Source organism: Ailuropoda melanoleuca, chromosome 3, assembly GCF_002007445.2.
Source record: "Ailuropoda melanoleuca isolate Jingjing chromosome 3, ASM200744v2, whole genome shotgun sequence".
NCBI lineage: Eukaryota > Metazoa > Chordata > Mammalia > Carnivora > Ursidae > Ailuropoda > Ailuropoda melanoleuca.
Window position 1 is genome coordinate 3,850,749 of NC_048220.1, and position 20,062 is coordinate 3,870,810.

General features: G+C 42.0%; 1 protein-coding gene across 2 annotated transcripts in view; it reads right to left on the reverse strand.

Moving 5' to 3' along the window:
- Positions 1 to 1,995: 1,995 nt before the first annotated feature.
- Positions 1,996 to 20,062, reverse strand: part of CANX (calnexin) — a 32,648-nt gene continuing 14,581 nt past the window's right edge. The window contains exons 2-15 of one of the 2 annotated variants that reach the window (XM_034655837.1): positions 18,757 to 18,933; positions 18,430 to 18,503; positions 17,680 to 17,738; positions 17,101 to 17,242; positions 16,467 to 16,548; positions 15,758 to 15,950; positions 12,845 to 13,034; positions 10,029 to 10,142; positions 9,575 to 9,731; positions 8,330 to 8,545; positions 7,533 to 7,652; positions 6,533 to 6,659; positions 6,219 to 6,352; positions 1,996 to 4,399 (exon numbers count right to left, since the gene is read on the reverse strand). In XM_034655837.1, coding sequence (XP_034511728.1) covers positions 4,346 to 4,399; positions 6,219 to 6,352; positions 6,533 to 6,659; positions 7,533 to 7,652; positions 8,330 to 8,545; positions 9,575 to 9,731; positions 10,029 to 10,142; positions 12,845 to 13,034; positions 15,758 to 15,950; positions 16,467 to 16,548; positions 17,101 to 17,242; positions 17,680 to 17,738; positions 18,430 to 18,503; positions 18,757 to 18,930 — 1,836 coding nt within the window. In that variant the 5' untranslated portion in view covers positions 18,931 to 18,933 and the 3' untranslated portion in view covers positions 1,996 to 4,345. The remainder of the gene's footprint in view (positions 4,400 to 6,218; positions 6,353 to 6,532; positions 6,660 to 7,532; positions 7,653 to 8,329; positions 8,546 to 9,574; positions 9,732 to 10,028; positions 10,143 to 12,844; positions 13,035 to 15,757; positions 15,951 to 16,466; positions 16,549 to 17,100; positions 17,243 to 17,679; positions 17,739 to 18,429; positions 18,504 to 18,756; positions 18,934 to 20,062) is intronic. The other variant, XM_002921122.4, reaches the window with a different exon arrangement.

The window sequence follows — 20,062 nt, forward strand, 5'->3', positions numbered from 1 at the left end:
CCGGCGGCCCGGCCGCCTCACGGCCGCGCCATGGCCCCGCGGGCTGCGGAGCGAGCTCGCGCGCGGCGGCGGGTCTTTCTCGGGCCCCGCTCGACCCGACCCGGGCCGGCGCTCGCTGCCCACCTCAGGCTTCGGCCTGTCCCCGCCGCCTCGGCCCCATTGTTTTCCGCGCCGCCGCCGCCGCCATCTTAAAATTGTTTTCAGGGCTCTCGGAAGAGGGCGGGGCCCCGGCAGGCGACCCCGGCGTCACGGCTGATGAGCAGGCACTGCGGCCAATCAGAGGAGGAAGAGCGGGCCGCCCGAGGGGCGGGGGCGAGCACGTAGGAGGCGCGCTGGGGCTCCCGAGCCGGAGTTTAAAAGGAACTCTCAAGTGAGGGGCGGAGGGAAGCGCCTGGGCGGGCCTCAGTGCGGGGCACAGGGCTAAGTATGACCGACGGGAGCCGGTCCTAAACGCCACCCCTCGCCGGCAGGCCCTTCCGGGCCCGCGGAGGAAAGGGGCAGTCCGCGCGGCGTAGCCTAACTGCCCGACCCGGACGCCCGCCTGGCACTACAGCGCTTCACCATTTTCTTCCCCTGCTGCCTTTGAGATGTTTTCATAAACTCAAAAGTAGCCACGCTTTTTCAATGTCAGCTGTTTTTCGACCGCATTCCTTACATCCGGCCTCAAAAATGGTCGGAATTGTCCACGACTGAGCTGGAGGCTTCCTCTTGCACCATTCTGAATCACTGGGGCTGTCAGTTTCTACCTAATACAAAAGTTTGAACAAGTTTCAAAAATACTTAAGAAGAAAAAAAAAAAGGCAGATGCGAAGAGGAGGGTGTGAGGAAGAGTTGAGCTAGCTCCATTAGTGGGGACTAGAACTGTATAGGATGCTGCTTCAGCCAAAAAACAGGGAGCCTGGCCTGCCATTTAAGGACGGTGGCTTAGGTAAAATTGAGTCACTCAACAAAATGCAACCAGAGACAATTCCGTTGAGTATTATAACCAGCAGGCATAGGGGGTGGGAGTCGGCCGGGGGGGGGGGAACAGGAGCAATGACTCATTACTAAAACTAGGTAAATAAGCCTGCGTTGGCCCAAGAGATACAGTCATGGGCACCCTAATTGCTAAAAAGTTAAACAGGAGGTGCCAGGACCACCAACAGCTCGAACACTTGTTACAGTAGGGCCCACAAAAATATTTTAAAATCAGAAGGAAAAAGAAAATGAGTTCTTATTCAAGTAGTATTTTTTATACAGATGCAGTAAAAAATAAATTCAAGTGGCCCAAGGCAAAAGTGCCTAAGAGCCAATGAAGGCCACATCAATGGTTCTGCTTTTTTTTCCAGTCTTCAAACATATATTTTACATTAGAATTAAACTATTTTCTAATAGGGGAGATAATAGTAACTAAGAGTACTACTACACTCTGTGTACTTCTCTTCTAGTAAGGAATCCAAAAGCCTATATGTCACATATTTAAGACGTTTTGGCCTTTCAAAAACATCCCTGAAATACGTAAGAATATGTAAAAGTGGAGTCTGATTCTGAACATTCTCTAATAAAAATTTAAAAGTTCAATGGCTCCCATACATCTTAAAGAATATTATCATAAAATCTTTTAAAGGGGTGGTGGGGCGCCTGGTTGGCTCAGTTAGGTGTCTGCCTTCGGCTCAGGTCCTGATGGGATCGAGCCCTGTGTCGGGTTCTCTGCTCAGCAGAGACCCTGCTTCTCCCTCTCCCGCTTCCTCTGCTTGTGCTCGCTCTGTCAAATAAATAAATAAAATCTTAAAAAAAAAAAAAAAAGATTATGTACAAATTACTGTCCCCCCTTCTGAGCTGCTATCCCTATTATAAAACAGAAACTGCTGACCCCCAATCCACCAGAAAAAGGCAGAATTTACAGGGAATTGATTGGATCAAATTCACATGGTGACATTAACTAATTACTCAACCGTCCACATTCTCTGCAGTAAAACACTTGAAAGTTACCATGAAGAAGCTCAGTCAAAAGGAGACACTTAACACAGGGCTTTAATGTAATACCATTTAGTGATGTGACAATTTGAGAAATATGGAGAGTATTTTGTGGATAAGAGAAATCGAGGATCACATCTGATGGAGTGGGCATTTTACAACACTGTGACAGACAGCCAGCACGTAGAACTATTACGTAAGTGCATTTTAAGAGCTAAACACTGCAGGTCACTCATTAATGTGTCAGACATTTAATCAGAAGGCTGCACCTTCAACAAAGAATGAAAAAGAGAACCAAGGAAAGACTTTTGTTTTGTTTTTCTTTTTCTTTTGACAATTTTTGCTAAATGATCCTGGAAAGGCAAATGAACACTCTAATTTATACTTGTCATTCCACAGCTCAGCTGGAAAAAACTGTTAAGTGAGACATGAGATGTAACATCAATGGAAAGTGAGGAAGGCAGGTTGCTGGAAATTTACTTCACACACACTTACTTCAAGGAGAAACCTGCAGACATATTTTCAGGTCTTGCTAAGTAACTGTTTATTTGCACTCAATACATTTGGGAAAGTCTGCTACATAGCTAAGGTCACTGTGACCACAGAACAACAGATGAAAAGGATAAAGCACTGAACAGCAAGAAAAAATTCATCCCACCCTCATAAGAATTTCAATGAACCAGTAAAAAATTGAAGATAAACAAAATAAACAGATACAGCCTTCATCTTTTACGAATATACTTCCTCCCCAAATCTCCCCAATATAAACACTTTGGAGTGTTTATATATTCAGTGCAAGAAACAGTATCATCGGTACATTTGAAACACCTCTGAAGAAAGAATAAAGCTAAAACAATTCTGAATACATTTCAGTGTGGTGTAATAATGATATTACACTATAGTGATGGGGGAGAGGCTCTGATAGCACCCATCTGCATTCCACATGAAAAAAAAAAAATCTAAAATCACTTTTTAAAGAATTCTACAAGCCACATACCCAAACAAAAAAAATTTTTTTTCAACAGGACTGCTTTATCATGTAATTTAAGACACAAGTGTTACATGAACTGCAAATGAAGACTTAAAAAGTTTAGCAGCTAAAAAAAAAAAAGAAAAAGAAAAAAAAATTCAGATAATTCATGCTGTATGTCACTCCTCCCATAAATACTTTTAGCCTGTGTTCAATTACAGTCAATTCTGAATTGGCTCACCTCTGGCTTAGACTTCCCAAGTCTTTACACAGAGTAAAAGAAATGGATAAAAATGAAAGACAGTATTCTATCCTGTACTTTGACCCTGGAAAGGTGTGGGTCTGCTTAAAAAAGGAAGAAGAAACACACACTTAATCACAATAAAGCTGAACACTATGCGGAGCTTATAATCATTTTCAGCGACGGACTGCAAGCTGCGCTGTGAAGAAAATGCATAGCAGAGGAGAAAGCTGGGGGTCTGGGGAAACAGGGAAGGAAACAGTGTCAACACAGTGGAAGAAGTGATGAAAACACCGGCGTCTACTTGGGAGCTCCCAGGCCCTGGGAGCATTCCTTAAACAGCCACCTGCTCTGGAAGGCTGGAGCCCAGACTCTCCCAGTTGGGAAGCATGACTGCCCGAGTGCCACCTTATGCCACCTCCTCCACTGACTGCAAAGCTGTCTGGGAACGGAGCTGTCCCAAGGGCAACAGAACACACGCACAGTACGGCCTAACCAACATCAAGAGGAAAAGTTTCTTCTTTCTGTATGTCTATTTTTAATACAACTGAAACAGAACCTTTACATAAATTTGGGGTTCCATCCAATCCATCTCCTCAGTTTCCTTAGGAGGAACTAGGTGATGGAAGCAAGCGAAACAAGATTATAACCACGAACAACTGCACTTTCAACATGATTATCAATTTTAAGGGACAGAGAACACTTGAATGTTTCGTAATACCAAACTTAAAAAACAAATTTGGTTATGAAAACTGCAATTCATCCCCCTAGCATTTCTAAAGGTCGGTGTTATTTCTGCATGGACAGATTAATATGTTAAATTAAGCCAAGATTTCAAAGACTGGCAAAGTTCTATCACTCTAGTTTAAAAAACAAAGATGTTTAAAACCAAAAACAAAAAACAAAATACAAGTTAGTTGCTTCATGTTACATTTCACAACCATTCGTGTTATATGCTTTCTTTCTACAGAAACAGGCTCCTTTATGTCACAACTGCAAGTACTGACTGCTTAGATGTTTACAATTACACGGGCTAGTGTTCGACTGGAACCTGTCGATGGTGACGTCTTGAGGTTTTTCTGAGTTTCGACCTAAGGTGTGCCAGGCCCTCTCCTAGGACCACGCTTGCAGGGGAAGGGGAGGGAAAGGGAATCACAGATCAAGTTCTTAAGATTGTTTCACTCTCTTCGTGGCTTTCTGTTTCTTGGTGATCTGTTCAAAATTTCATCCTCCTGTTGGTTGAAAAAATAAGAAATTCACTACAATTAGCATGCTTTAAACAAGTTAAAACTTCCCCAAGCTTTCAAGATCAGCCAGGCTGAGGGTAACCCATCTGAGGAAAAAACAAGAGAAGAAAAATGATTAGAAGAAAATGCACCAAAGACAACGGTTGTCTCAGAGGTGGCAGGGTTCTCTGTGCTCTAATTTAGTCCGTATTGTTTTCTATAAACATGCACTTCCCTCAAACTAACCCATCAACATTTTCTGTAAAAAGGACCAGATGCCATGCTTTCCCACGTGATCTCGCTCAATCCTGAATAACTGAACCTACTGGCCTGTGGGCACCTTAGGCCCGCTCTGAGGCTGGGAAAGCTAGAATCTCAGGGGATGGAAGACTATCCCAGCAGAGCCACACACAACGGTCAAGACTGTAAGCCCAGGGCTCCTCCTGCTCTACAGCTCGACGTCTTACTCTCTGAGGAAGACTGGGGAATATAAAATCAGTGTGTGAGACCGGTCCCTACCCGAAAGAAGTCGAAAGTTCACACTGTAGTTGAAACAGAATATAGCCACAGAAGATACAAACAGCATTGACTTTATTGATGGAGGGGCAGCTGTAGAAGCTGGGATGGAAACTGGGTAGGGTTTTCCAGGAAGGAGCAGACTGAAACAGAGTAGTGCTTGGAAAACGGCCCCAAGAAAGGTATAGATTATTCTCTTTCCCTCAAACGTCCTATCCAATCCACCTGAAATCTGGACCCAAAAGCCCAGTGAGTGCTCACACTCTCCTCTCCTATCACCCTGCTCAGAGCCACTGCATCTTGCCTGCATTAAAACAGCAGCCTTCTAACTAGTCTCGTTGGCTCTCCCTGGTCTGTAGAAAACACAGCAGCCAGCATAATCAGGTCTGTCATTCCTGTGCCCCAAAGCCTGCAGTGGCTGCCCATTTCACAGGAGGAGAAGCCAAGCCCACACTAGGGCCTGGAAGGCCCCACCCAATCTGGAGCCTTCCCCACCCTCCTTTTCTCTGCCCCTCACTCTACTGGCCACATGGTCTTCTACTACTTTAGGCCTCCGTACTGGCCGTCGTCTCGGCCAGGAATGTTCTTCCCATGGACAGCTCTACGGCAAGTCCTTTATCTCCTTCAGGTCTGCCCCAGGGTCACCTCTTCAACAAGGCCTACCATCTCTAACACTGCAACCCATCCCACATCCAGTACTTCCAATACCTTTTCCTGTCCTACTTTTATTTTTCAGGGCCTATCACTTCCTAACATACTATTCATTTACTTCCTTATAATCCTACTGCGTATTGTCTGTCTCCTCCCACTGGAATTTCGGCTCCCCAGAGGAAGGGTATCTTTGTCTTGTTCACTGACAATCTGCCACCCATGATGGGCACTCCATAAATATTTGTTGAATGAACAAATCCATGAGCAACAGGGACAAAAATTTTAGAATACAATGAAATCATTATTCAAGAAATACTTTTTTTCCCCTCCTAACCACTAGACCACCAGGGAAGGAAATACTTTTTCAGGGCACAGTGAGGAGAGAGAGAGGAGACAGACGTGTTGAATAATAACCTGAAGTTACCATCTTCACAAACATTTTATTGGTTTTCCCCTGAATCCTGCTTATTCCAGAAAACCATCCGCAGCACAGAAAAATACTTCTGAGATTCAGATGTAGTTTAAAATGATCCAAGGGAATGTGTACCTGTGTTGCTAAGAATTCCACTTTTACAAAATTAATTCTCACTTTTTTTTTTTTTTTTTTTTTACTGCCACAGCCCATGAAAATTACCCTCTGAAAAAAGCACCTACTTACAGGCACCTTCCCCTGAGCTGCCTGGGCCGGAAAACGTACTCCCCCTTCTGTTACCTCTGCTTTAGGTTTCCTGTCGTCCTCCTCCTGACTGGCAGTGCCACCGTCTTCTTCAGCATCACTTTTCTGCTTCTCTTCTGAGACAAAGACCAAAAGTACAATGAACTGAGCAAAACCTAGTACTTGTTTTGGATGATGAGACCAGTAGCCTTAGAACACAACCTCTGGAGTCCAGGGCAAGCTTTATCATAACTTGCTTCTGAGTTTGAAACGCCTTAGGGTCTTGGCCTAAAGCAGATATTCTGGGGTCTACTTACCAAGTTTTTCTTCGCCCTCCTCCTCCTCATCTCCCTTGTCCTTTTCCTCTTCCTTTTCTTCTTCTTCCTCCTTCACATCTGGTTGAGGAGCATCGGTCTTCTTGTACTCCGCGGGACTAGACTGTTTCTGAAATATTCCCCCAAAGTGCAACAGTTTTGTTCACATTTTTAGGTACTACATTATTATACAATTACTGAATGCCTATGAAAAAGTTCAGCACGAGGCCATATACTGGTGTAAATAAAAATGTTAAGACAGAATTCCCGCCCTGAGAGCTTTCTCTTCAGTGAGCATGTGTGTGTGGGTCAAAGGCAGAAGGAACAGTAAGAACCAAGGGGTGAGAGAGGAACATGCAGATTTAAACAGTCAAGATGACTGAGGCAGAGACACGCAGACAGAAACGTGGTGGGGGAGAAGGCTGAAGAAGGAACTTTGGGGCTCAGGTTATAAAACATATCGAATGTGAGGTGAAACACAATCCTCATTTAATAGGAGAGCGCCTAAGCAAAATTCTCTTTCCTGGTTTTTGGACTACATACAACAAAGACTAAACAAGAAAGACTTTACGATAAGGCTGCATTATCCCCCCACATGTATTTTTTGGGGGGAGAGTAGGGATGCAGAGGGAAGAATGGATAATGAAAAAAATCAAAGACTGAATTATAAAGTGTTTGAATACAAACAGCTATGCCAAGGAGGAAAAGCTGGTTTGGGCCCAGATGGCTGGTTTTGTATCTAAGTTGTTGGGTTTTTTATTTTTGTTTTCCAGAAAACTGCTGCCAAATATTAGGCAAGAGTAATACAGCAGGCTTAACTACTACTAGACACTGAAGGGCTGTAAATCCTGCTCCCATCTGGGCACAATAAATGGCCACTGAGACCAGTGAGTAAGGTTTCAGATGTGGCCCAGTCGCTACTGAGAAAACCTGAGGCAACAGATCTTAGTTATACTAATATAAAGAGTTCTTTTAAAAAGTGACTGAACAGAAAAACTCCTACCTTTCCAGAGCAGCAGAAGAGGATAACGAGAAACACAGGCAGAGCTACGGTCAAAATGTAGACCACCCAGAGCCACGGGCGCTCCTCAGCGGCCTCAATCATCTGCCCCACCACACCTGGCTGAAAAACAGGACAGGACAGATTTCAGGTCCTTGGTTTGGACACCAAATATAGGCTGCACTGTCCCTCTGTTCAATTTCTGCCTGGCACTACTCAGGCTCCTCCTTTGTCAAAGGGTTGGAGCCAAGATATTCATACAACATAAAAAGGAAATAAAAGAAAAGCCTCCATTTCCCCCCCACTCTTATCATCAAGGTAATTTCCCTTTCACAGATGTGAACACGGGTTTCTTAATCGCCTGCCAGAGGCCCCCTTAACCTCAGGGCCAGTGAATAAAGAATTTCTTGATCTCAGTATCTCTGGCTCTCCCACTCACAGCCTGGCCATGTGGCCAATTGTGCGAAAATGGCATATACTGGTAAACCAAGATTAAACATTTAAGAGTGCATTAAAATACCCTAAATGGCAAATTTTGTTAAACATACTTCAGCACATTAAAAAAAAAAAAATTACCCTACCCATAACACAAATAGGAAATCTAAAGCCATTGCATTAGACTAATGAAATCATGTCCAAACACCCAGTATTTTGTCTTTAGCAGGCACCCGGTCACACGTTTTATACCAATATTCTCAAGAAAGGGAAAAGCAAATCCTAGAAGATAGCCTGCCACAAAAGGAACGATTTGTCACCAGCAATGCCAGACATAAACGCGTAAGCAGCAAGTGAGCACAAACCTCAGCAGCCCCGTCAGCAGCTTTCTTCAGACCCCATCCATCATTGGCCCAATCATCAACTACTCTTCGATCCCCACAAACAATAAAGTTGTCAAAAAAAATGTCTGAGGTCATGGACCACAGTTCCAAACCGATAGCGCTAAAAGGAGTCATTTTGAAAGGTTCCAGATCTTCAAAGAAATCCGGATTTGGTATTTTCCGGGGCTTCCAGATTCCCTGGAGAAAAAAAAATGTATTTTTAAAAACATTTCAGATAAAAAACAACGCAAGCTATGGTGAACCTAAATAAGAATTAAGACGAATTCTGCATGATCAGTGAAGTATTGACTTTGTAAAACATAACTGAGTACCAGGGAGAAAAACGATGAAGGTGTCTGGACTCCAACTACTTTCGATTTCTAACCTCAGCCCTGCCCTTGACCCAAACCAACACCTCGCTCTGCCTGGCACATTCCAACAGACTCTTATCAACGAATGGCCTTGAACAAGCACAGGCTTGCTCAGTGGTGATTTGCAATGTACGTGACCTTCAACCAGCAACTGTCCTTCTTGATAACTAGCTAGAGGAATAGTTACCACATATACCCAGACATGCGCAAGGGTGATCAGTGCAGTAAAGACTCTGAAAGCAAAAAGGGGGGAAGGCAATCCACCCAAATGGCCATCCACAGAACAGCTAAAGGGTGGTTTTAATTAAAAGGCAATTTTAGGGGCGCCTGGGTGGCACAGCGGTTAAGCGTCTGCCTTCGGCTCAGGGCGTGATCCCAGNTTCTGTTGAAAAAAAAAAAAAAAACTTTAAAAAAAAAAAAAAAAAAAAGAAAAAATAAAAAGCAATTTTAATTTATCTTATTGCTTGACTGCACAACTAAAAATACACTTACAAACAGAAAAGTATACACACAGTAATATGCACAGAGACACACACCCATACCTTACATTTTAAAGGGAGACAGGAACACCTGAGGGGCTCTGTCGGTTGAACGTCTGACTCTTGATTTGGGCTCAGGTCGTGATCTCAGGGTCTTGAGATCGAGACCCACGTCAGGCTCCACCCTCAGCACGGAGTTGGCCTAACACTCTCTCTCCCTCTCCTACCTCTCCCCACCACACTACAGGCATCCCTGAAGTTTGTTTTTTAATTCAATTGTTTGAATACAGTGATCAACCACGCAGCCTCACTATAGACAAAACTTCTATCCAAACAAACAGATCAATGAGGCAACTCAACCATCAGGAGGCACAAACCTGGTAGTTAGGATTGTCAATCATGGGAGGCTTCCATTTGCCCTTATAATTAGGGTTGTCAATCATAGGTCGCTGCCAGACACCACACCCAGGGGCCGACTCACACTTAGGGTTGGCAATCTGAGGAGCCTCCCATTCTCCATCCATATCTTCATCCCTGGGGAGATACACACAAATTGCAAATGGATTCTGTGATGCAGGCCTAGGACGGCCATGCCAGGGCCCCCCTGACATCCTGCAGTAACACTTTCAGTGTCATCCTGTGACCCTAGAGTATCATCTCGTTCCCGCAGTTCCAGAAACAAGGGTTTTTCACGACAGAAGCATTAAAAACAAACAGGTAATTAGATTTGTTGGGCTCTACACTTAAAGTTGGATACTTGGCTATATGTAATCATTAACTTTTACTTCAATAAAAAAGCAGGTGATTTAAAAAGTTAACTGAAGCTCTCACCAATCCTCTGGCTTCTCTGCATCTGGATCGGGTACATATTCGGGCTCATCATCCAACCAGCCCTCAGGCTTTGTAGCGTCTTCATCTGGAATCTTAGCTGGGGCATCTTCATCCCTTAAACACAAAAGAAAAAGCTAGTTATGACAACACTGACCGAAGAATCACAATGAGATCTCACTTTATGAATCTGAAACAGGGCAATCTGAAAAGATCTCAGTCGTGCTTAATCTCAAAATTTAAAATAATTCCTTCTAGAAAATAGAAGAGAAAAATTCATTCATCTGACAGTGGTCTAGTATTCAGGATACATAGAGAGCTCTGACAATTCAATAATAAAAAGACAACCTAACTTAAACACTGGCAAAGGATGTGAATAGACATTTCTCCAAAGATACACAAAAGGCTGATAAGCACATGAAATGATGTGTAACGTTGTTAGCCTTCAGGGAAATGCAAATCAAAGCCACAATAAGATATCACTTCACACCCACTAGATGGCTATAAGAAAAATGACTGATAAAAACGAGAGCTGGGGAGGATGTGGAGAAACCAGAACTCTCATAACATCACTGGTGAAAAGTAAAACAGCAGCAATTTTGCTCCAAGAGCAATGAAAATGTAGAACCACCCAAAACCTGTAATGACTGTTCATAGCAGCATGATTCATAACCATTGCCAAAACAGGGAAACCACCTAACCGTCAGTCCACGAGAAATGGATAAAGTGTGGCAGTAACTACACGATGGAGTATTATTCGCTCAGAAAGAGGAATGAGTATTGACACATGCTTCAACACAGATGAACCCTAAAGACATGCTAAGTAAGTACTGAAGCCAGACAGGGAAGGTCATATATTACAGTATGCTACGCCCGGAATAGGTTAAGCCATAGAGACAGAAAGTAGCTTAGTGATTGCTGAGGGGCTGGTGGAAGGGGGAAACAGGAAGTAACTGCTTAATGGGTATGGGCTTCTTTTTGGGTGATACAAATGTTCTGGAATTAGGCAGTGGGGATGGTTGCACAATACTGTGAATATACTGAATTGCTGAATTGTACCAATTAACAGGGCGGATTTTAGTATGTGAATTGTAACTCAAACAATTAAAATAAAAGTTCACGAAGAAGTAACTAATTTCAAAGTTTTATAGTTACTATGTAACAGTGCCACATTAACTGGTAAGCAAAGACATCTTCTATCCTCAGTAAGGATTATGCTTCTTTCTCACCCATGCTTGTTTAAATTAATTGCATGAGAACATCGTATGACATTGTATAACATTCAGCTCGCCCTTTTAATGAAGCTAAACATTCACACTCCCACCCCCAGAACAGAACAGCTAGTTAAGGAGTACTATACTGAAATAGGCCGAGTCCCGATCTATGTTCACGAATACACAAGTAAATTCAGCGTTTACACTAGTGCAGCATAAAAGTTCAGGTACACATATTTAAGGAAGGAAAAACATCAGCTAGAATTTAGCTGCTTTTTGTCACTTCCCGACATTCCTGAAAGTCACTGTATCGGAGTTCAAACATGGCCATACACAAAAGTACAACCCTGTTTTCACTTTTTATCACTCTCCAATCCGTACCCTACAAGAAAGGCTACACAGCATATACTCAAGGTCACTCACACATCAAGCTCACTCCTACTCCTTTTTTTTTTTTTTTTAAAGATTTTATTTATTTATTTGACAGAGATAGAGACAGCCAGCGAGAGTGGGAACACAAGCAGGGGGAGTGGGAGAGGAAGAAGCAGGCTCATAGCAGAGGAGCCTGATGTGGGGCTCGATCCCATAACGCGGGGATCACGCCCCGAGCCGAAGGCAAATGCTTAACCGCTGTGCCACCCAGGCGCCCCTCCTTTCCTTTTTTTTACACGCTGTTCTTCCTCAGCTGGGAATACCATTTCCCATCTTCACCACTTGCCTGACTTCTTACTCCACTTCCAAGTGCAGTTTGACTTGCCCTGCTCCAAGAAACTGCCCCTAGACCAGGTATACCTGGTGCTCTGGTCATCTACTAACACCTACTATTAGATCACTCACTACATGCATGCCAACTTTGCCTACCTCACAACTGGACTGAGAGCCATGTGGACAGATGGTATCCCTATGGCTTTGTATTCCACTGCCCAAAACAGAGCAGAGATGTCTTGAGTGTTATTTAAATGGGAAACAGGTCATTTTTCAAATTAAAATTTAAAATTTCGGGGCACGTGGGTGGCTCAGTTGGTTAAGCATCTGCCTTCGGCTCAGGTCATGATCTTAGGGTCCTGGGATCAAGCCCCACATCGGGCTCGCTGCTCAGTGGGGAGTCTGCTTCTCCCTCTCCCTCCCGACCCTTCCCCTGGCTTGTGCACATGCACATGTACATTCTCTCTCTCAAGTAAATAAAATTGAGCAGGGAGCCTGATGTGGGGCTTGATCCCAGAACCCTGAGATCATGACCTGAGCCAAAGGCAGATGTGTAACCGACTGAGCCACCCAGGTGCCCCAGAATCTTTAAAAAAATAAAATAAAATAAAATTTCAAGATTTTTAAATGTGAATTCATAAAAGCACTGGAAGGGCCAGGCCAAGAAAGGTTCTGCTACAAACCAACCATGTTACCACAGGCAAACTCTATCATCAATTTCAGCATTTTGTGGCTTGTAAAACAGTATTAGGCAATCCAGATAACCACTATGGCCCCTTTTCAGCTATAGTGGTCTCCGTTTTACCTACCACTTAGCATCATAGATTATCGAAATTATGAGATCTTAGCCAACATTCAGTTGCTTAAGCCACGTGGAACATATGTTCTGCAAAGACTCACCAGTCATCTGGTTTGACAGCATCGGGATCTGGTATTTTTGGTCTTTCATCCCAATCCTCAGGCTTCTGGTCTTCTGGGTCCTCAATTTCACGGGAAGGATTTACAGGAGGAGTCATGTCATTCAGCAAATTTCCACTATTCACAACAGACTGGTCCACTAATATTTCAAAACTATTATCTGGATTCAAGACTAAAAGAAATTAAATGCAATTAAAAAAATAAATTAACCACTCATTCCCCAAGCTCTCTTTACCACAGAAGAAGATCGTATTTCTAATAGAAAACGGAAGCACAGAGTAATGACCTAGGGGTGTTAGAGGCAGAACATGGTCCTGGAGCCTTGCGTAAGTTAACCCTCTTTTCCTTATCTATAAATCATAAATGCTAGTTCCTCAGGATTTTTGAATTAAAACAAATGATACATAGGGGCGCCTGGGTAGTGCAGTCGTTAAGCGTCTGCCTTTGGCTCAGGGCGTGATCCCAGCGTTCCGGGATCGAGTCCCACATCGGGCTCCTCCGCTGGGAGCCTGCTTCTTCCTCTCCCACTCCCCCTGCTGTGTTCCCTCTCTCACTGGCTGTTTCTCTGTCACATAAATAAATAAAATCTTTAAAACAAAACAAAACAAAACAAAAAAACAAATGATACATAAAATTTAAAATGCCAGAAGACTTTACTTACGGACATTAAAAACATCAAATACCAAAGGTATATAAACTAACGTAATACTGGTCTGACACAGATGGTTACACACCAGTCAACAGGCAAATAAGTTTATTATAACCACTGCCCCCCAGCAAAAAAAAAAGAAAGAAACCATTTCCTCATTTTTTGAATTGGTACTACTACCATCTGTGTTACCAAAATTTCAAGTACACAAGCTTTTCATTTTAATAAACCACATGTCTACTTATGTTTGTACTTCTGGAGTCCAGTGGTACTTTAAATCCATAAAAGTATCTTAAGTGAGACTTACTCTTAAGGCCTGGATCCCACACCCAAATGTCTCACAGGCAACTGACTAGGTCCCAGCACATCCAGAATACTACGGAAAGCAAGAAGCGCCTACACCACTGACCTCAGTGATAATGAAGACCTGCAGTGTTATCAGTCATACTCTCACAGAGAGATTCTTACACTTTTGTGAAAAGAGCAAGTGTAATAAGCACGTTCAACTTTTTAAAGATTTATTTGAAAAAGAGAAAGAAAGCGTGTGTAGGCATGCAAAGAGAGGGGCAGAGGGAGAGCAAAAGAGAGAATCCTTTAGCAAAATGGAACCCGACGCAGAGCTTAATCCCATGACCCCAAGATCATGCCCTAAGCTGACATCGAGAGCCACTCAACCGACTAAGCCCCTAGCATGTTCGACTTTTAATAAAAAATTACACGTGTTGGGATGCCTGGGTGGCTCAGTCGTTTAAGCGTCTGCTTTCGCGGCTAGGGTCATGATCCCAGCATCCTGGGATCGAGTCCCGAGTCGGGCTCCCTGCTCAGCGGGGGGCCTGCTTCTCCCTCTGCCTGCGGCTCCCCCTACTTGTGCTTTCTCTGAGACAAATGAATAAAATCTTAAAAAATATATATAGATAGATATATCTATATATATAGATATATATATATAACACGTGTTTATACACATACAGCCAAATACATATACTACAATGTTGATATTTCAGGTAATTTTAAATGTCTTTTGTTTTGCTTATTTCTAGCTTTTGAATTCTATATGGAGTATGTATTACTTTTGTTATAAAGAAAAAAAATGGTTACTGTATTGTTTCGGAAAAAGGCATGTCCATATATGTTCAAACCAGCAGGAAAAGGTTCATTAAAGTAAAAAACACATTCCAGGGGCACCTGGGTGGTACAGCGGTTAAGCGTCTGCCTTCGGCTCAGGGCGTGATCCTGGCATTATGGGATCGAGCCCCACATCAGGCTCTTCCGCTATGAGCCTGCTTCTTCCTCTCCTCCTCCCCCTGCTTGTGTTCCCTCTCTCGCTGGCTGTCTCTATCTCTGTCGAATAAATAAATAAAATCTTAAAAAAAAAAAAAAAACCCACATTCCAGGGGCCCCTGGGTGGCTCAGCTGGTTAAGCAGCTGGCTCTTGGTTTCATCTCAGGTCGTAGTCTCAAGCCCATGCCAGGCTCTGCACTCAGTGCAGGGTGAGCTTGAGGATTTCTCTCTCTCTCTCTCTCTCCCCCCCTCTGCCCCTCCCCTCCCTCACATGGTCCCTCTCTTTCTCAAAAATAAACAAATAAATCTTCAAAAAATAATAATAAAATAAAAAAGGCATTCCAACGTCCAAATGATTAAATTCAACTGTCTAGGGATGCCTAGATGGCTTAGTTAGTTAAGCATCTTGATCCCAGAGTCCTGGGATCGAGTCCTGCATCGGGCTCCTTGCTCAGCAGGCAGTCTGCTTCTCCCTCTGCCCTACCATTCCCCCTGCTTGTGCTCTCTCTCTGACAAATAAATAAAACCTTAAAACACACACAAACACACACACACACACACACACACACACACACACCCCTCAACTGTCTAGGTATTGGAGCATCCAAAGCTCAACTGAAAGATAATTTGAAAAAACCATACATATATTTCTATTGTGTCCCATTATTTAATATGTTATCAACAAGAAAATCCGCAATGGGAGAAAATGAGGGGAATCAGCAAAGCTCTTCATGGAACATAAAAGCTTACTCTTAAAACGGTGTCAAACCCCACTTCTCAAGTCAACCTATGGGAAAAGCAGCTTTTTTTCGTGCTAAGAAATTAAGTTCTTTTCACCGCTAAGATATTAAGTCAACAGAGACTCTTATCTGCAGGCTTGGGTCTTCTCCAGATGTACAATCTTTAAATTAAACAGATGATAAATGTATAGTGCCATAATAGCCCCAATTAGTATGTTTTCTTACTTAATGTATAGAGATGTGTTTTCTTATCAGTAAAATAGGTCTTCAGATCTGCGTCTGGCCTCTTAGCATGCTTTTCTTCATATACACCCGTTTTGGGGTTTTTGTGGCGGAAGATGAAGTGCAATTTATAGTCTTCTCCACATTTATCTGGACCAAACATAATTGTATAAGGGGTCTTGTCGTGGAACTGATCCTTCAGAAACAAAAATGAATTATTTTTAAGTGACTCAATCGAAGTGTTCAAAAGCAAACTTACAAAGTGTGCTATTTCCTCTAATCAAATCCCAAGTAAATTTTTGGCACCTTAAAGAAAAAGCTGATTCATTTATGAGGCTTATAGGAATAATCAGAAATTAGCAGGAAACTTTACATGAGGATATATGAACGTGCTTTAAAAAACAAAAAACAAGAAACAGAGTAATACATGTATCTAGATAGTTACTGCTTCTTCCATAGAACAAAGAAATAAGTTTGCCAAAACTAAAAATTACACAGAACAGAAATCAGGGATAAGGTACAACAGCTCTGAAATTCACATTTTAAATAAAAAGCAAAGAAGTGTCAAAGTCAATATTCCCAATCCTCTAAATATTTCAATTGTAGGAGAGGAGGCCTTCATTTTCCCAGGTCTTACAAGATTCTCTTCTTTTCTCTAAGATTCTTAAAACAAAACTGTGGGTGGCCACATAAGGAAACAGGAAGGACTTACCAGGTTGAGTTCTGGGGTTTTGGAAAGCAGTTTCACGTAGGCACCGCCACATTCTATCCCATTTTGGAAATTAACCTCATACCTGATTTCAAAGAGAAAAGCAGAAAACCATAAGGCATTTTGAAAGATCAAATTTCTTAATTTCTTAATTCCCCTTCCCCTCAATCTTGGTCACATGTTTTATCACAGATCATATCACATATCAAAATTCCATCTTCTGTTGTTTTTGAAGATTTTTTTTTTTTAAGTCATTTCTACACCAACTAGGGCTCCAATGCACAACGTTAAGATCAAGAGTCGCACACTCTACAGATTGAGCGACCCGGGCGCCCCTCATCTTCTATGGCATTTGAATGGCTACTCAACCACCCACAGAACCGAATAAAACAAAACCTAAATGCGGATTCCCAGTACACACTTTTTACAAAATCCTGATCATCTGCTATCAGGAGAAAAATAAGTCAATCTGCTTCAAGAGAATTTACTGGGCAGGGAAAAACTGCTGGATGACAGATGCCTAAATACACTGTAAACCCGCCATGGTACCGTGTACTTATTCTTGTGACTTTTTTTAGAGCAGAGTAATAATTTCCTGAGACCTGGGAAGTCTCTATCAAGCAAACGTGTCACTCACTGAACAATGAGAGGCTTGGTATCAAACAGGAAGGGCTTGCTGAGCTTCGCAGAGATGGCGTGATGCTTGGCCCGAGACATCAGCACAAGCCCTTTATCACCTGGAAGCTTCGTTTCCTTCATTTCATCTACCTCCCACTTTCCTGCAAGACATCAGAAAAAAATTCCACTCCACTCCCTGATTAGACCTTTGACGAGCCCTTAAACAGTAATAAGCAAAACTCCAAGGTGTGCACATCTATCATCCTGGCCAATTTTTAACCAATTCCATTTACCTATGGCACACACGTGACAAGTACTAGGATCCAGTTTTTAAACCTGCAGCATATTCACTTCATCTGTACCTGGAAAGACCTTCCATTTCCAACAGATACCCCCCCAGGTGACACATTACCACTCCATTTGATGGTATAAAGCAGTCAACAGGTCTAATCCTATGAACACATAAAACAGCAAAGCTTCCAAGGAAAAATCTTAAAATGTACACATACTCTTTTCAAACCAGCCTTAAGAGACACTATAGAAAACACGTGAAGCCTCAGTCTGCTGCTAGTCTACGTAAATCAAATGGAACTCTCACCGTCGTATTTGGCAATTTCATCATCAGTGTCATCTTTCTTGGCTTTGGATAAAATCCACCTGTAATTAAGACAAACCCCCAAAATAAGATTTAAATGACAGGTGGCCTGTGAAAAGAAACAATGTAAATACTAACAAAAGCAGGATCTATCCAACTCTTCTTAGGCTACTTAACCACTCTACTACTTTTAACTTTTAAATCTGCAGCACAAACTGTAATACATACTATTCAACTCACAAACCTGTAAGAAAAAGTACCAAACCCATGAAATAATTCCACCTTTTTTTTTTTAAGATTTTAGTTACTGAGAGAGTGAGCACACACAAGTGGGAGGGAGAGAGAGAATCTGAAGCAAACCATGCACTGGGCCGGGAGCCCGATGTGGGGCTCGATCCCATGACTGTGAGATCATGACATGAGCTGAAACCAAGAGTCAGTCAGACGCTTAACCGACTGAGCCACCCAGGAACCCCTCCACTTTTTTTAAGACTCAAGAGAAAAATACTTCTCAGTCCAAAAGAACAATATATAGGGTCAAGGGGGAAAGAGAAATGGAAATTAGACCCACATATTCTAAAAAACTTTTCCAAATGGACATGTTCTAAACTCTCCTAAATGAGCACAATCACTGGGGACCTAAAATATTTAAGACATTTTACCATACAAAATGCTATCCAAAAAGGAATCCACTATCACATCTTATTTACATGATGTCTGCCTCCAAGGCATTTTTCCCTAAGAAACACTTACCCTGACAGAGTTCCTCTGTCAAAGGAATCAGCAAAATACACTTCCCCCGTTGGAACTGGAGCTTTATAGGTGACCTGTGTTAAATATAAAAATGTATCAAGAATTGCAATTTCCAGCATGATTCCCTTCTTAGTAAGATCTGCTTTCAATTATCCCAAATTTTTATAGCTGGCTCGCGAACCAATATATATATTTATCACTGGCGACATATAAGAAAGGCTGCTATTTTAGCTAACTTTGCCTCCCCTTGGGAAAGGATCCAAATTTACCTTCATCCTCTGACTATCTCAAGAGGTCAAACAAATAGATTCAAAGACCACTTCCAACCTTTGGGGATGGAGGAGCGCTGGTATCTGGTTTCGATTTGGAGTCTTCTACCTCTTCAATAACATCATCGAGGTCATCCTCAATATCAATCATATCATCATCGTGTCCTTCATGAGCCTGAACAACAGTAGTTCCCAAGACCAGTAACATACACAGCAGCCACTTCCCTTCCATGATCTACATATAAAAAGAGAGTAAAATCAGCTAAATGTTATTGCTTCCTTTTAAACCTTTTGTAAAGATCACTTGACCCCTCTCTTATTTTAAAATTACGGCTTTCAAATCAGAGCTAAAAGAACTTTATTGTGACTATTTCATTTTATAGATAAGGAAAGTGAGCCCAGAGAGATGAAGGGGTTTTCCTAAAATCAGTTAGTTAAAAGACTGAATTTCAAGAAAATTTCAAAATGAAACTCAAAATGATTGTCCCCATACAGAATATCACGTTGGCTACCCAGACCCAGGGTGTCCGAACGTAATTTCAAACTAACTTCTTGCATTTAAAAAGAGTTTGACAATGGACAAAAGCCTCTTTCGTGTATTATTTACAATGACATGGTAACAGAAGAGCTAAAGAGCCTCACGTTAAAGATTTAACGTAGATATTGTTTAAAGATCATCAAGTTTAGATACGGTCTAAAATTAGTGTCTTAAGACTCAACAAAAATATTAAACCAAGGACCAGCTAGCTACTTTTATCTCTTATTTTTTAAACACTTAAGGGCCCTGTGTATTGTGTTAGACTGTCATGGGTGGTAGTGGGTCCTCTTTCCAAGGACCACCGATCGAAAGATATAAAAGCTGAGTCACATGGATGTACAACATGATTCAATGGTATGTAGTAGTTTCAATTCTGCAAGGTGAAAGCAGTTCCAGAGATAGATGGAGGTGATGATTGCACAAGTATGTGAATATACTTTATGCCACAGAACTGTACATTTAATGGTTAAGACAGTAAATCAACAACAAAAATTAATTCTTTAAAAAAGATAGTAAATCTTACGTGTTTTTAATTCAACAAAAAAAGATTTAAGGAAAAAACCTGAGCTTAATATTTTTGGTCTCTTGTTTACAATGGAGACCTTTATTTCTCAGGCAAAAACAAAACAAAAACAAAAACAAAACAAAAAAAACAGAAGAAGAAGAGAAAGAAAACTGAGGGAGCTCCTTGATAAACTTCGAATGGCCCCAATTCACAACCAAAGCTGCCATTTTGACTGAGTTTCTAGAAAAATGTAAATCAATTTATTCTAATGCTCAATTTAATGCCAAATTCCTTATAAACTCTATAATCCTTTATAGTGAG